This window comes from Castor canadensis, chromosome 10, assembly GCF_047511655.1.
Source record: "Castor canadensis chromosome 10, mCasCan1.hap1v2, whole genome shotgun sequence".
Lineage (NCBI taxonomy): Eukaryota > Metazoa > Chordata > Mammalia > Rodentia > Castoridae > Castor > Castor canadensis.
In genome coordinates this window covers 142,373,419-142,387,711 of record NC_133395.1, presented here as the reverse complement: position 1 = coordinate 142,387,711, position 14,293 = coordinate 142,373,419, and the positions used below count along the sequence as shown (strand labels likewise).

The 14,293-nt window shown below is 48.7% G+C and overlaps 1 protein-coding gene across 5 annotated transcripts in view; it reads left to right on the top strand.

Moving 5' to 3' along the window:
- Vgll4 (vestigial like family member 4) overlaps nucleotides 1-14,293 on the top strand; it is a 136,794-nt gene that overhangs the window by 97,063 nt on the left and 25,438 nt on the right. For all 5 annotated transcript variants that reach the window (XM_020177188.2, XM_020177186.2, XM_074044435.1 and 2 more), the window contains one exon: nucleotides 8,599-8,788. In XM_020177188.2, coding sequence (XP_020032777.1) covers nucleotides 8,599-8,788 — 190 coding nt within the window. The remainder of the gene's footprint in view (nucleotides 1-8,598; nucleotides 8,789-14,293) is intronic.

Sequence of the window (14,293 nt, the reverse complement as noted above, 5' to 3'; positions counted from 1 at the left end):
GCTGGGATTCCAGGTGTGATGACTCATGGCACAGTCACAGTCCAGGGAAAGGAGGACCAAGAGTAGAAGACAGTTTGGGTATTAAATAGGGATCAGGAACTTGGTTTCCCGGGTTCCTGGGATCATTTCAATTCTCAGTTAGGATTTTTGAAGCTGAAACCCAACTTCAAACCTCGATGACCTTGTGTGCAGCCCGTTCATGGTGCTGTTCCACCCGAGTTCTTCATGCTGTCCTTGTGTTAATTCCACCCGGGCTACAGTATTATATAACCTGTGAAGTTGGTTGTAACTTCAACAGGGTCTGTGAGACAGCAAATGATTTTCCGTAGTAAATATTCCGCAGTGAAGGGTGATATCTCCACGTGATTGTAACAACTTCAAAGAATTTTAGTGGGTTTGATATTCTGAGGAATCTTCCCATTAGTTCAATTAGAAACTCTTTAGTTTAAGTTCATACTGCATATTACAGACGTCATTTCTTTGGGATTTTTTCAAATTGCTCCCCTATGTCCCCTGTGGAAGATACTTGAGACAGAATGAGACTGTGGACACACCAGTAATATCGGTGCTGTCTGTGAGCAAGATAAATACCCAGACCCCTGAGTTGTCATCCTAGTTTGTAGACGGGGTCCTAGCACCCTCCCTGGCTACGATAGAGCCCCAGAGTTCCTGAGAGGCCGAGTAGCTTGTTGGTTAGTACAGTGCAGGCGAGAGCCCAAGTCAGATCACATCACCTGTGTCTCCAGAGACTGTCCCTGTCCCCTGTGCTTTTCGGGGAGAGCCCTGGCTACTCCATGTGCATTTCCTAGTGTGCACCTTTCTTCCTAGTCCCAGCTGAGAAGCTCACTTTCCAAGGCCTTCCAGGTATTGCCTCCTGGCCCCAGGTGGGCCCCATCTGAAAGTGGTCACAGTGCCTTAGACTGGCTGTCAGCTCAGCCAAGCCCACCATGTTCAGCTGGGCAGGGAGACCTAGAGTGGGATAGGTTGGCTTCCTTGTCCTGTGTTAGACCGAAGTGTCCATTCTGTGCTCCAGTTCCCTCCTTGCCTGCCTTCTCTGCCCTGTCCTCCTCTGCCTGGGCCAGTTTCCTGTGGCTGCCCAGCACAGTCCCACAGCCTGGGGGCTTTCACAACATACATATCTTCCCGGAGGCTGGAAGTCCAACATGAAGGTGTCACCAGGGTGTTTCTTCCAAGGCCTGTTCTTGGCCCACACAGTCTTCTTTCTGCCATGCACCTTGACATCTCTCTCTCTCTCTCTCTCTCTCTCTCTCTCTCTGTCCCCGCCCCCCAGTACTGAGGGGTTGAACTCAAGGCCTTATGCTTGGTAGGCAGGTGCTCTACCACTTGGGTCACTGCCAATTCTTTTTACATTGGTTATTTTTGAGATAAGGTCTCAAGTTTTGCCCAGGCTGACCACAGTCCTCCTATTTATGATTATAGCTGGGATTAGATGTGTATATAATGGTGTTTGTGAGATCATTTGAATTACTTGAAGTTCTAGTTAAAATGTGTAGCTTCCCATTTAGTTTTACTGTTGTTATCATCCTTAGCTGTTTTTTAAGTGAGCAGAGATACAGGAGGTGTTTTTTTGCTTTTGTTTTTGTTTTTTATTTCCCTCTCTCAATCTCACGGTGGTCCTAAAGAAAAGATGACAGCTGCTGCAGCCGAGCCCAGCCAGGGGTCTGGACACAGCATGGCTCCCCTTGCCTGGGGCCACTGAGAGCAGCGATGGGAAAGGTACTTTGTGTTGCAACCTGAGGGCTGGGGGAGGGGCAGGGGCTCGGCCACTGAGCTGTAGAATTATGTGTAGTCCTGTGTCCTGGCAGACAGTACGTCACATCTTTTATCTCTGTTGGCTTGGGCCTGTTTCATCGTGCTGCCTAAACAACCCTCCTTAAAAAAAAAAGTGAGCCAGAATAGAGCTGGCCACAAGTTGAAAGTATTTGAAAGAGGTCAGCTGCACTGTGTCCTCTCTCCAGCTGCTTTTCCCTGAGACAAAGAAGTATTATTTGGGATGGGGGAAACCAAATTCACACCGGCTGCCAGGGCTTCTGTCCTGAACAGCCGTGGGCTGGTGAGATGTGAGGTGGTTGTGAAATGTCTCAGGGTAAGCAAGCCCTCATCAGGGTGCCCTCCCTCTAGGATGGTGACAGCAGTCTGGTTCCGTCCTGGCTGTGGTCAGGCAGGAGACATGGCAGCACAGCTGAATGGCTGGCTTGGAGAACCAAGCTGTGGTTTTATGTTTTGATTTCAGGTTTACACATGATAAAGGCTGGGTGGGGGGAGAAGGATGTAAAGTCTCTGTTAGGAAAGGCATAGAGATTTTTGTGTAAAAAAAGTCTCTCCTTAAAGTTAGAACAAGACAGTTGTGGTATGGCATGCCCGTAATCCCAGCACTCGGGAGGTTGAGGTAGGAGGATTGAGAGTTCAAGGCTACGTGAAGGATCTTGTCTCAAAACAAACAAGAAAAAAATGAGAGCACAGTAGGTTTTGGTAGAGTTTTACTCTCCCCTTCTTCATAAAGACATGACCATTTTACCTTTGTGATGTTTGTATAATCTTCAGAAAACACCAATAAATACCATTGGTTACATTGGTTCATTTCTCTTGGTCATTCCATCCTCTTAAATGAGGTCGAAAACCCCCACGGGGTAGTCTGCAGGGGGAGCTGGGGAGGGGGCTCTGTGACCTGGATCCCACGGAGGCTCTGTCCTTGGGAGAAATCAGGGACGTCTCTGACCGTTCCTGGCCACATCTCTGTGTGGAAGACCTTGGTCTTAATCATCCTCTTCCATTGAAGTCTGACCTGCATTTGGCAGACCAGATTGCATGTGTCTGTCTCAAGTCTCTGTTGCTTCACTCAGCAGCTGGTGATTAACTATTCTCAACTAATTTTATCAGTTAAGAAGAGTTAGCAGAATCCTACCACGTGAAGCATCTTCCTTCAAGTGTGGTCCTCCACGAGCAGAAAAGGGCAGCTTAACTAGATAGGAAGAGGCTAACTGTCCAGGTGACCCGATCTGCTTGACTTCACAAAGAAACAGAGGATAAAGACACCAGTGCTGTGGGATGTGTTGAACACCTGCAATCCCAGCCCCTCGGGAGGCTGACACTGGAGGATCGTTGAGCCCAGGAGTTTGAGGCCTGCCGGGACAACATAACAAGACCCCATCTCAGAAATAGATAAAACCAGTGCTTCCGCTCTGCCCCCTTTCCGTTCTGACTTGTTAGGGAAAATGTTCTTGTGATTTTAGCAGCATCGTTAATACAGCACCTCAGATGCCTAAGTGATCTTTTTTCTTTCTCTCTTTGTAAAAAATGTTTGTCTGTGTGTGTACAGATAATCTAACCATCATTTTTATTTCGTGAGTGCCTGCTCATATGTCTAAGCACTGTAGAGTTACCTAGTGCGTGCATGTATACATGTTTATGTATCTGTGTGGTGTGTGGTGCTGGGGATGGGACCTGGGGCTCTGCGTATGCCAGGCCAGTGTTCTGCCATGAGTTGTGTCCCCAGCCCTTTCCTTTCTCTCTGTTAAACATTTTTTCATCGATATAAGTATATGCTTATGCTGGTGAAATCTTGGGCTGAGATCTTTGTTTTCTTTAATTGAGGGGAAGTATTTAAGGAATATTTCTAATCTGTATCTTAGAATTTTCATCGTGACTGAAACCAGCAGTTTAATAATTTTTGAGTACACGGAGCATTTTTCTTCAGTAACACATAACTGGATAAAATTATCTTCATTTAAAACACCAAACCCATGTTTAAAATGGAAGTTATTTACCTGGGCACTTGTGGCTCTTGTTTGTAATCCCACGTTTGTGAGGCTGAGGGGTCAGGAGGATTGAGGTTCAAGGTCAGCTGGGGCGAATAGTTCATGAGGACCCCCGCCCTGTCTCCACAGTAACCAGAGCAAAGCGTGTGCGTGTGTGTGTGCACGTGTGAAACTGCAGTGCCCAGAAAAAAAGTTACTTAGCTATAGCTGTGAGTTAAAAACTTAAGAGGAAAGTTGTAGTTCAGCCAAGTAGAGAAACTTAAAAAATACTGGGTGACTCAGTTCAAATCTCCTTTCTCCTGTTTTTATTTGAAGAAGAAAGATAATCCCTTCTCCTTTTTCAGCTGCTGGACAAAAGAAAGGTCTCTTATACCCCCCAGGATCGGTTCCTTTTGGTGTGTGATTCCCCTTGGGGTCAGGGTCTGTGTAAATACCATGTTGTGTTTTTCTGCACCGCTGTCCTGGGTGTCATAGTCACCCCCACCCCCACCCCAACGCCATCTGGTCAAACGTGAGGTGGGCCCACTAGGAGCCCGATGGAACTGAGTGCCTGTGCAACCTCAGGTGGTCTCTGATTTGATTTCTTTTTAACTTGATAACATTTTTTAAAATTGTCGGACTTTAACACGGTAGAGCTGTAACTCCCATAACGAAAGGGTTATTTTTATTTCAGGGCAAATTCACGAATGCCTGCTCTTACTTGTGTCAGTGTGAAAACCTGGGAGAGGAGAGGAGGATGCGGTAATTCTGGACTCTTCTGTGGCGCACTTGTAAATAAATGTGCTCTTGTTTTAGGGGAGGTGACATCTGTACCGAGCAGGCATGCCTGTGCCACAAGACTCACCCAGTTAGTGGGTGTCAGTGTTACTTAGAGCTGTGCCCCTCATCACCATCACTTGTAGAAACCCAGCACCTGTGAGCTGTCACTTCCTATCCCCTCTCCCAGCCCACAGCAGTCACTAATCACTTCCTGCCTCTACAGGTTTGCTAGTTCTGGAAAATTCGTAGGAATGGAATCAGGCAGTGGGTGGCATTTTGTGTCTGTCTCCTTTTACGTACTTGACTGTTTTCCAGGCTCACACCATAGCATGAATCAGTTCTTTGTTCCTATTTATGGCTGAATAATATTCCATCGCTTAGATATACCACATTTTAAAAAGTTTATTCATCACTGATGGACATTGGAGGCGTTTCTGCTCTTGGGCTATGAACATTCATATACACGCTTTTGCGGAGCCCTGTTTTCATTTCTCTGGGGTGTATACCCAGGAGTGAGATTGCTGGGTTTTGCAGTGACTCTGGTGACCATTCGAGGAACTGCCCAAGTGCTTTTTGTAGCAGTCATTCCACTTTGCATTCCTACGAGGAATGTAGGCAGTCCTGGCTTCTCTGCCGTTCGCCAGCACTTGTTATTTTCAGCCTTCTCACTGGTCATCCTAGTGGTGGTGATGGATCTGCGCTTCCCGGAAGGCCAGGGACGTTGGCCATCTTGGTGCCTGTTGGCCATTTGTGTATCTTTGGAGAAATGTCTACTTTGCTCTTACAATTTTTTGAGGGTTTTTTTTTTTTAATCATTGAGTTGTAAGAGAGCATCCCATAAATACATTCTTAAACAGATGTTTGGGAATTCCTTATCCTACAGCATCGAAAGTCTTTAAGATGTCAGAGCTGGGCCTGCCCACCGCCCTGCCTCACCTCATTGATCACACAGGCAGTCTGTCCGGATTGTCTGTGTCGTGGGAGTGTCGTCTCACTCTCGGATATCAATGGGTTTAGTGCCCCTGCTTCAAGGAGCACAAGACACAGCGGGAAGGGAAGCACCAGATGAGTTTCTGCAGACATTCAGAAGAGAGTTCTTTCAGACTGGGGAATCATGGAAGACAATCTGATGGAGGTGGCCTTGTAAGTGTACTTTGTAGGATGTGTAGACTTTAAGCACAAGAAGACTGAGATCCTGAGGTTGGATGGGGAGTTCCCTGCAGGATGGTAGCTGTGTAGCCTGTTGAACTTTAGGGTTCAGAGTGAGGACTCCCAGGAATAGAGTTTGGAGCAGTGTCGGGTTTGAATGCAGAGGCTGTCTGGGTAGGAATTCTTGGTGACTGGCACCATGGGACCCCTGGGGTCCGTCACAGATGGGCTGTGTAGGACAGTGTGGGAGGTGCTGGATGCAGATGTGCGCCTTAGAAGATGTGACGGTCTGGAGTTAAGGATCTCCTGTGCAAGTTGCTTCATCTCAGACTGGCCAGATTTCTTTGGCCGTGGTGTGATCTTTACTTTTTTTCAACAACTAACATTCGAGGCTCATACTTTGGGTCTTGTGTTCGTTCAAGACCACACAAGTAGTCGTTTCTTGGCAGGTTGGTTGTCAGCCTCCTGATTGACTGTAGGGTTGTGGGTCATAGGATTGGGTCGCTCATTCTTAGGGCTGTAAGGAATGTTGGGTCTTAGCTACTCCATTCCCTCTTCACCCTAAATAACAGAGACCTAAGATTGGAATACAGTATCTTGACCCCCAGACCAAATGATCTCAGCTTAATTGAGTCACCCATAATTTTTGTTTTTTTGGGGAAGGCTTTCTTGCACATGCTAAGCAGGTGTTCTGCCACTGAGCTCCACCCCAGCCTGTACAGCACAACTGTACCCTTCCCAGGCCACATGCACAGTTACAGACATTCCTGCTCTAGAGTACAAGCATTGGCTATGCTTTTCTAGGACGAGGCCTGGAGCCCAGGGCTGCCCTTCTGTGCATGAGTTTCTCTTCTGCCTTCCCCTCAGCTCACGCTTAGGAGGAGCATCGTCTGATCAGCAGGGGACAGGGCACCCCACACCTGTCAAGTGAGGCAGACCAGGAGTGCCCCACCTTCCCTTGGGACACAAGTCTCTAGTGCTTTTTGGGTTCCATCCCTCATGAACTGCAAATGCAAACGAGCCCCAGATCTTCACAGGGCAGTGCCCTCGGGGAACCTGCAGCGGGTGCTCCACCGGAGTCTCTGTTGTTTCCTGAACAAATGTTCCTTTTGGGACCCACTGGACTTGTTGCTTTTGGTGGGGGGGGGGGGTCTGTAGCAACTTCTTGCTCCCCTGGCATCCCCTGATGGGATGGTGCCCAGAGCTGAAGGGTCCTCCAGGAGCCTCATCTTCCCCACCCTCACCCGCTTGCCCGGGATACGCAGTGGACAGTGTGTCCAGCCTTGGGGGCCATTTTGGTGAGGTTGGTTTGCAGTTGCTGACTTCCTGAGGGTCTCCCGGGGCTCCTCAGAAAGCCAGCTGGGTGTGGGCACTGAACACGTTACCTCAGGAGCCCCCTCTTTTTCTCTCATGAGAAGGAGGAGGCCCAAGGAAGAGGGGATGTTTGGGAAGAAGGTTTTCTGTTATCAAGGCATAAATGCGAGCGCTGCTTTCTTGTTTTCTAAAAGCAAAAGTTTTTGCCAGGAAGCAACTCCCCCCACTTCACCCCCATCATACTGAATTTCTGAGGGTAGCAGGCAGGCCAGGCCAGGGCTTGTTCTTCTTTTAGGTATTCCATTTAAAATGGAAAGTTCCAGTTTGCTTCAGGGCCAGAATCCTTAAAAGAAATCCTGCCTGGGGCTGTGCTGTGGGTCACCGTATATTTGCAAGTTTACATCTTGCTGGCTGAATTGGCTGAGTTCTTATTTTTCCTGGTAAATACTCAAAAGGCCTTTCCCTCTATCCTTCCCTTCACACAGTCGTATTTGTCACACATGTGAAGTAGGCAACTGTCCACCTAGGGGGGTGATGGGAAAAGGAGTAGCAGCAAAGGTTTCTTTTCTTAGGTGCCATAAGGCCTCGGGCGAAGCTGACTTTATGCTAATACCACTCTGAAGTTGTTGTGACCGTGTGCAAACAAAGCAGGTCAGACCTGAAGACCAATCAATACCTATAGCACCACAAAAGGGTCACTTTGAAAAATTTAGGCTCCCGCCTTCGCCTTCGCCTTTGTAGGACTCAGAATGTTTGACACTTTGTCGCCAAGCAGTTATTACTCCTGTTTATAAATTTTAGGAGGTACAGAACCTTCAGTATTGCCAAAGGTCATATTCATTTTAATAAATAATAAGCCACAAAGTTGTCACCCAGTACGGAGCCTTTTAAACAGTCCCAAGAAGAGACGTCAAGTCAGATCAAAATGAGAACTCTGATTTCGGTGCCTAACTTTGGAACACTGTGGGAACTGCATGTATTGTGCTTGTCACAGGTTACATGACAAAACTTTGTGCCGACAATAATCAGTCTTTTTAATGTGCCATTTTAAATGTGCTGTAAGGATAAAATGTTTATTCCTCATTGAATAATGTTTTAAAATTTCTGTTAAACTTCAGGGTAAATGTGAACTATTAGCTCATATATTTTCTTCATTCTTAGAGAAAAATTAACACACCAAAAATATGATAACAACATAGCATGCCGGGAGACTCAGTTGGCGTGGTGAGATGCTCCCAGTGAGGTGTACAGTTGGAGAGCTCCAAGTCCAGACCTTCTGGGTTTCAAGTTCACATTGGAGATCGCTGATGGCCAACACTGTCCATTCCTCCCTCCCCCACTGTTGCAGAGCAACTTTTTGTTTTAAACTCTCCCCTAAAAATGAGTGCTTAAAACCTTGTTGCTGTCAGACGCCTCATGCTTGGCAGGGGACACACGCAGGCTGTGTTCTGAGAATGGCAGGCCGCCCGTCACGTTGCCAAAACTTTCCACTGGGAGTATTTTGCAAGGGGCTGGGCAGGCTGGCCAGGGAGCCTGGGGACTGAGATGGGGGCACTTCTCCCGCCTGGTGACAACAGTATTGTCTCTCTTTGCATAGGTGAAGCTGCTCTCAGGGGAGAGCCCAGAATGCAGACCCTCCCGGTGGCCTCGGCGCTGAGCAGCCACCGCACAGGCCCTCCTCCCATCAGCCCCAGCAAGAGAAAGTTCAGCATGGAGCCGGGGGACGAGGACCCAGACTGTGAAAGTGACCATGCCTCCAAGATGAGTCGGATCTTCAGCCCCCACCTGTAAGTTCCCGCTGCCTTTTGGCTTGTGTGTGTTCCAGGCCGGGGTCGTGTTCCTTTCCCAACTTGGTGCCAGTGGTGATGTTGCTATTTTATAAGTTATTGATAAAGGAGATTATTTATAAAAGATAAGTAGTACTCACCTGCCAAGAAGGTATTAAGCTGACTTTAAAACCTGGTGGAGAGATGAAACCTTCCTTCCTTCCAGCTGGCATGGCCTTTCGTGTTTTTCCCATGGAGTGAGCATTTCTACAGAGCTCTTAAGGCATGATCTGGAATACTCGACTCCTTCCTGCTGTTACGCACTGATTGTTGTTGGAGAATTTGGGTTTTGTGACTGTCTTTAAGTGCTGGTGGAATAGAAGGTAAGGTGAGATTTCTGTGAACGTTCTTACTGGCGGGCTAGGACTAGCCACACTGACAAATACTCTTTCACCCGTGTACGCACAGGCTCGATGGAGCACTTCCAAAGACGGAGAGCCAACCTTTTGCCTTCATGATATGGGGGCTTGTCATAGCCAGAGAAGTGGGTAGAGAAGCCATCCTGGTACCAGGAGACCTGGGTGCTGCTCCCCCCAACCCCCTTTTCTTTTGGTGGCACTGGGGTTTGAACTTAGCTTCATGCTTGCAAGGCAGGCATTCTTACCGTTTGAGCCAGCTCCATGCTGGCCCTTGGTTGGCCACCAACATACCCCACTGTCTTGGCACAGGTTGTATCGACTCTCTGAGTCCCAGTTTCTTCATTTGTCAAATGAAGGGGTTGAAACAAGTTCCGAATCTGGGTGGCACAACCACTTTTCTGCCCTGAGTGCTGGCCTCCTCTCACCTCCCTCTGCTCAGCACCCCTCCTCCAAAGAGGAGGTTGGTATTTTCAGCTTGACCACCCCTTTCTCCCTAGGCTTTCCCCCATGCATGAATGCTTTTTTTTTTTTTCCCTCCTTTTTCTTTTTGGATGGAACCCAGGGCCTTGACCCCCAGCCCCAGTGGTTTGTAATTACTCAAGACACCCCTCCTGTGGATGTGGCTCCTGGGATGTTGCTGTCTGGGGCGGGCAGGTGCAGCTTGCAGCGTGACTCTTCCTCCTCCAGGCCTGGAGTTCCTCTACTGCTGGAGGTGGCACTGCAGTGGCCCTCTGCTGGCCCAGCCCAGCCCAGAGCAAGGGCATTCCATGCGTTCCAGTCTGCTGGGCCTGTTGTGTTCAGTCATAAGACACTGACAGAGGTATTTATCCTCAGATAAATCACTGCAGTGTTAGTCACAGGCTGAGGCTGCAGCCCGGAGCCCTGGAATGTGCCACACTGAGGAATCCGGCAGCACAAGGCCCTGCACGGCCAGGCGCCTGCCCTTGTGCACAGCACCCGCTGCTGGCCGCCCCATCTTTCCTTCTCTCTCCCGTCCCCCATCCCAAGCCAAGCAAGAGACACTGGGTTCTGTGGGCTTCTTTGATTTTTAAGGACGGCAAGGAGGGAGAGGCAGCCCGGGATGAGACACTCAGCAGTGTGAGGCCTCAGAGAGCTCACTGGACTTTTCCCAGTCTGGTGTCCATATTGGTAAAATGGCACTGGTGATAGTTAACTGGCTATTGTGAACATCAGCGTTAAAATGTGCGAAGAGCCTGGCTTGGTACAGCACTCAGTGGATGGTAGCATTGTTTGTATCATTTAATTCCACCTTCAGACGTCGGTAATGATGACAGCAGAGAAGAAATAGACGGTGGTGAATTTACTGTTTGAGAACGTGTGCATGTTAGTTTGCGAGCCTGGGTTCAAATCTCACCTTCCTTCTCCCTCAGTGCGGGTGATGGCACTGCCTTCCCCCTGGGACTACTGTAAGTGCTTAGCGCAGTGCCTGGCACGCACTCACTCGGCTGCGGAGGTTATCAGTGTCATCAGTGTGTGAGTACAGATAATGGCCTTGAAGAACAGGTGCATGATGACACTATACCATTCTCTCTTTTTTTTGTCAGCACCGCAGCTTGAACTCAGGGCCTTGCACTTGGCAGAGCAGGTGCTCTACCAGCCCTTTTTGCTTTAGTTATTTTTCACATAGGATCTCATGCGTTTTTTTTCCCAGGCTGACTTTCGACTGTGTCCTCTACCTCTGCCTCCCTCCTAGCTGTGATTGCAGAGGTGCATCACCACATCTGGCTTGTTTTTGAGATAGGGTCTTATAACTTCTGCCCAGGCTGGTCTTGAACCACAGTCCTCCCGACTCTCATCTTAACCAGTTTTAGGTGTACTGTTTGGGTGACTTTTTGAACTGCAAGGGGGAAAACTGATTGGCATGTGGTTAGCTCACACTGGGTGTCACTTGTTGACTGTGCGATATGTACTGGCTTCAGTGACAAATCACCACTGTTTCCTAAGAGCTGAGTGACAGATTTCCCAGGGGAAGTGAGAAGATACACCCCTGTTTCCCAGCCATGTTGTGGGCGTGGCTATCTGCTGCAGGATTTGATGGCACGCCTCCTACCTGAGCTCTAGCAAACCTCTTCCTCACTCATGTCACAGAAGGTTTCTGTGATAGTGGCAGTTACATCTGTTCAGAAAGAGTGGGCCTACCGTTTATCTTTGTGTCCATTGCACAGTGGTTTTGTGTGTGCTGTTTCTTCCTAGAACTTGTTAATCACATAGAATGACAATGTATTTTGTTTGTTTTATCATTAAAGAGTTGCTCTAATTCTGGACAAGGAGCATTGCTGCTCCCAGCTACGAGGAAATTCTAGGTAGAGGATCATGGGTAAAAACTGCAAGACCCTATAAAAAAAATTACCAAAACAAAAGGACTGGGTGGGGGGCATGGTGGTACAGTGCTTGCCTAGCAATCTCCAGTACCATGAAAAACAAAGAAAGAAGGGAAGGAAGGAAGGGAGAGAGTGAGGGAGGGAAGGAAGAAAGAAAGAGTCGCTAAGAGCACAGATGTCAGTCTGAGAGTTGGAAGGAAAGTGGACTAAGTGATATGGTGGAGGTGGGGAGCGGTGGAGTCTTCTGGGGAAATGTTAGTAAGTAACTTGTTTTCTGGCCCCAGTGTTGAGGTGTGCTGTGGGGAGCAGGGGAGCCCCATTTCCTCCTGTCTGTTATTCACATGGCTCATGAGCTCCTGTGTCAGTGTGGGGTGCAGCTCCTCCATCCGGCTCCATTGCTCCTGGTGGTTGAAGCACTGTCTTAGTCCCTGGCAGATCACATATTCTAGGCCCCTCACTCACTCTCCCGGCCAAGGAATCAGCCATTGCTTCAGAGAACTCTGGTCCCTTTCCCTGGGGAAGAGTGTGTAGAAGCCCAGAGCTGGTGTGGGTGTCATTGTCACCATGTGCTACATAGCATCACCCAGTATTTCCTCATAGCAGTGGTGTTACATGTGCCCCACAGCAACTTGTCACCAAGGTGTTACATAGTATTCTGTGATAACTTACCCCATGGTGTACATAACAGTAACTCCTTATCACTGTGGTGTCATAGAGTCACTCAGTAACTCCTTGTTACCATGGGGTTGCTTGATTTCACCGATGATGGATACCAGCCACCTGTAGTGATTTAAATTTAAACAAAATCATGGGTTTGGGTGTGTTCCGTGGTAGAGCACTTGCCTAGCACGCTCGAAGCCTTGGGTTCAGTCTCCAACACCCCAAAATGAAAAACTAAGAACCCATGTCCTCAGGATAGCCACATTCAAGTGCAATAGCCACACACTCCCCAACCAGGGGCTGCAGAACGGACAGCCCAGATCCCAGACCTTCCCGAACACTCCGACCCTCACAGGACATGCTCAGAAACAGTGTTGCTTTTCAGCAACACTAGAGATCTAGAGCTAGATCTCTAGTTCAAATCCGTACCCCAGCTCTGATGCCATCTCCAGATGTGTCCCTGTCTCTGCCCCTCCAGTCGACCCTGGTTCCCGACCCCAGCACGCCTTCTCACACGTCAGTCCTGTGGCCTGCAGAGGGTCTGAAAGTCAGGGTACCAGCTTCATACGTCACTTCCCCTCCCCACCAGGACTGTGGGTTTATTCGTTGTTTCTGATGAGTTTTCGGATTTTTTCCTACCTTTGTTGATTTGGTTTTAGTTTTGAATATGTGAAACACTACCTGCTTACAAAAGTGAAGCCAGAATTAGAAAGTAGGTGGAAAAGAGCTCCCCCACCCCGAACTCACACTTCTGGTGTTGGCTTTTGGTAAACGAAACAAGTAAGTGAATGTTGTTCCAGGTCCTCTTTCTTACACGGAAGGTCACATACTCTCAGTGCTCTTTGGGCCTTTGGTGTCTCAGGTGGCTGTGCATCATGGAGGCCTCTCCATGCCAGCTCTGATCCTTGCTTATAGCTGCATAGCACTTACAGCCTGGTGTGCCACAGTTCATTCAGCCGGTCCCTGGGTTTGGACAGTATTGTCCAGCACCGGTAATGTCGTACCTAGAGATGACCTTGTCGTTGTAACTTCTTGTGTGTGAGTAACTGAATGAAAACCCTGGAAGGTGGGTGGTCAATATAGTGCTTTTGAGATGTCATCTGGGCTGCTTGGCTGGCGGGTGGGAGGGCTCTGTGCTGCGGAGCACAGTCTGTAGGTGACATTGGCTAGGTTCCCGTGCAGGTTTGTAGTGGGCTGTGTCATTGAACTGTTCAGACAGGAAGCACAAGGGTGCTCACGTGAACTGGGTCTGTGCTGGGCGCCTGAGTGAAATACACTGTCTCGTTTACCCTGACAGAAAATGTGACCCTTCATGATAGGTGGATATCTGTCTATCCTTTTTTTTTTTTTGTCTTTTCTTTTGTGGTGCTGGGATCGAACCCAGGGCCTCGAGCATGCTAGGCAAGCACTGTACTACTGAGCTACATCCCAGCCCTCTGCCTATCCTTGTATCTATCTACCTACTACCTGCCTGCATTTTCTGTCTGTCTGTCTGCTTGTCTATGACAGTGTTTTTCAGAAGCAGACACTGAGGTCATGAAGCAATCATATGTCTGTGTGATGCCAAACATTTGGTGATGCTCTGGCAGGGTCCACCTGTGAAAGCAGCACAGACTTTGGGGTGGGTGACGCTGACCCATTCTGATGTCCAGCACAGGGTGGGTGCTAAAGAACTTTGCATTGGCCCAAAGCATTAGACCTCGGCCCAGAGCGTCTCTTGTGACACACATCTGATAAGCAGGTGGTCCTGGCCTCAGAACAGGCGACGCCCATAGGTCCACACTGGGATCCAAGCCATGGTCGCTGCCTGCGCTGTAGGCCAAGCAGTCCCCAGCGAGTGAGGAAGGGCAGAATGGAGCAAAACCCGCCTCTTCCCTGGCCTAGGGTCCTTTGAACCTGGTACAAGATGTGCCTGTTGTCATCTCTGCCTTCGAGAGTTTCTCCCAAAACTTCCAGGTGACCAATTTCGGTGTCCCCTGGGTGCCTTCTGCAATCTTGGGTCCTTTGTTTCCTTTGCTCCTCCTCTTTCCCTCCGTGCTTCCTTTTCTTCTTCCACCACTCCCCATTATTAACCTTTTTCTCTCCCTCACCCTAGTGGTTTTATT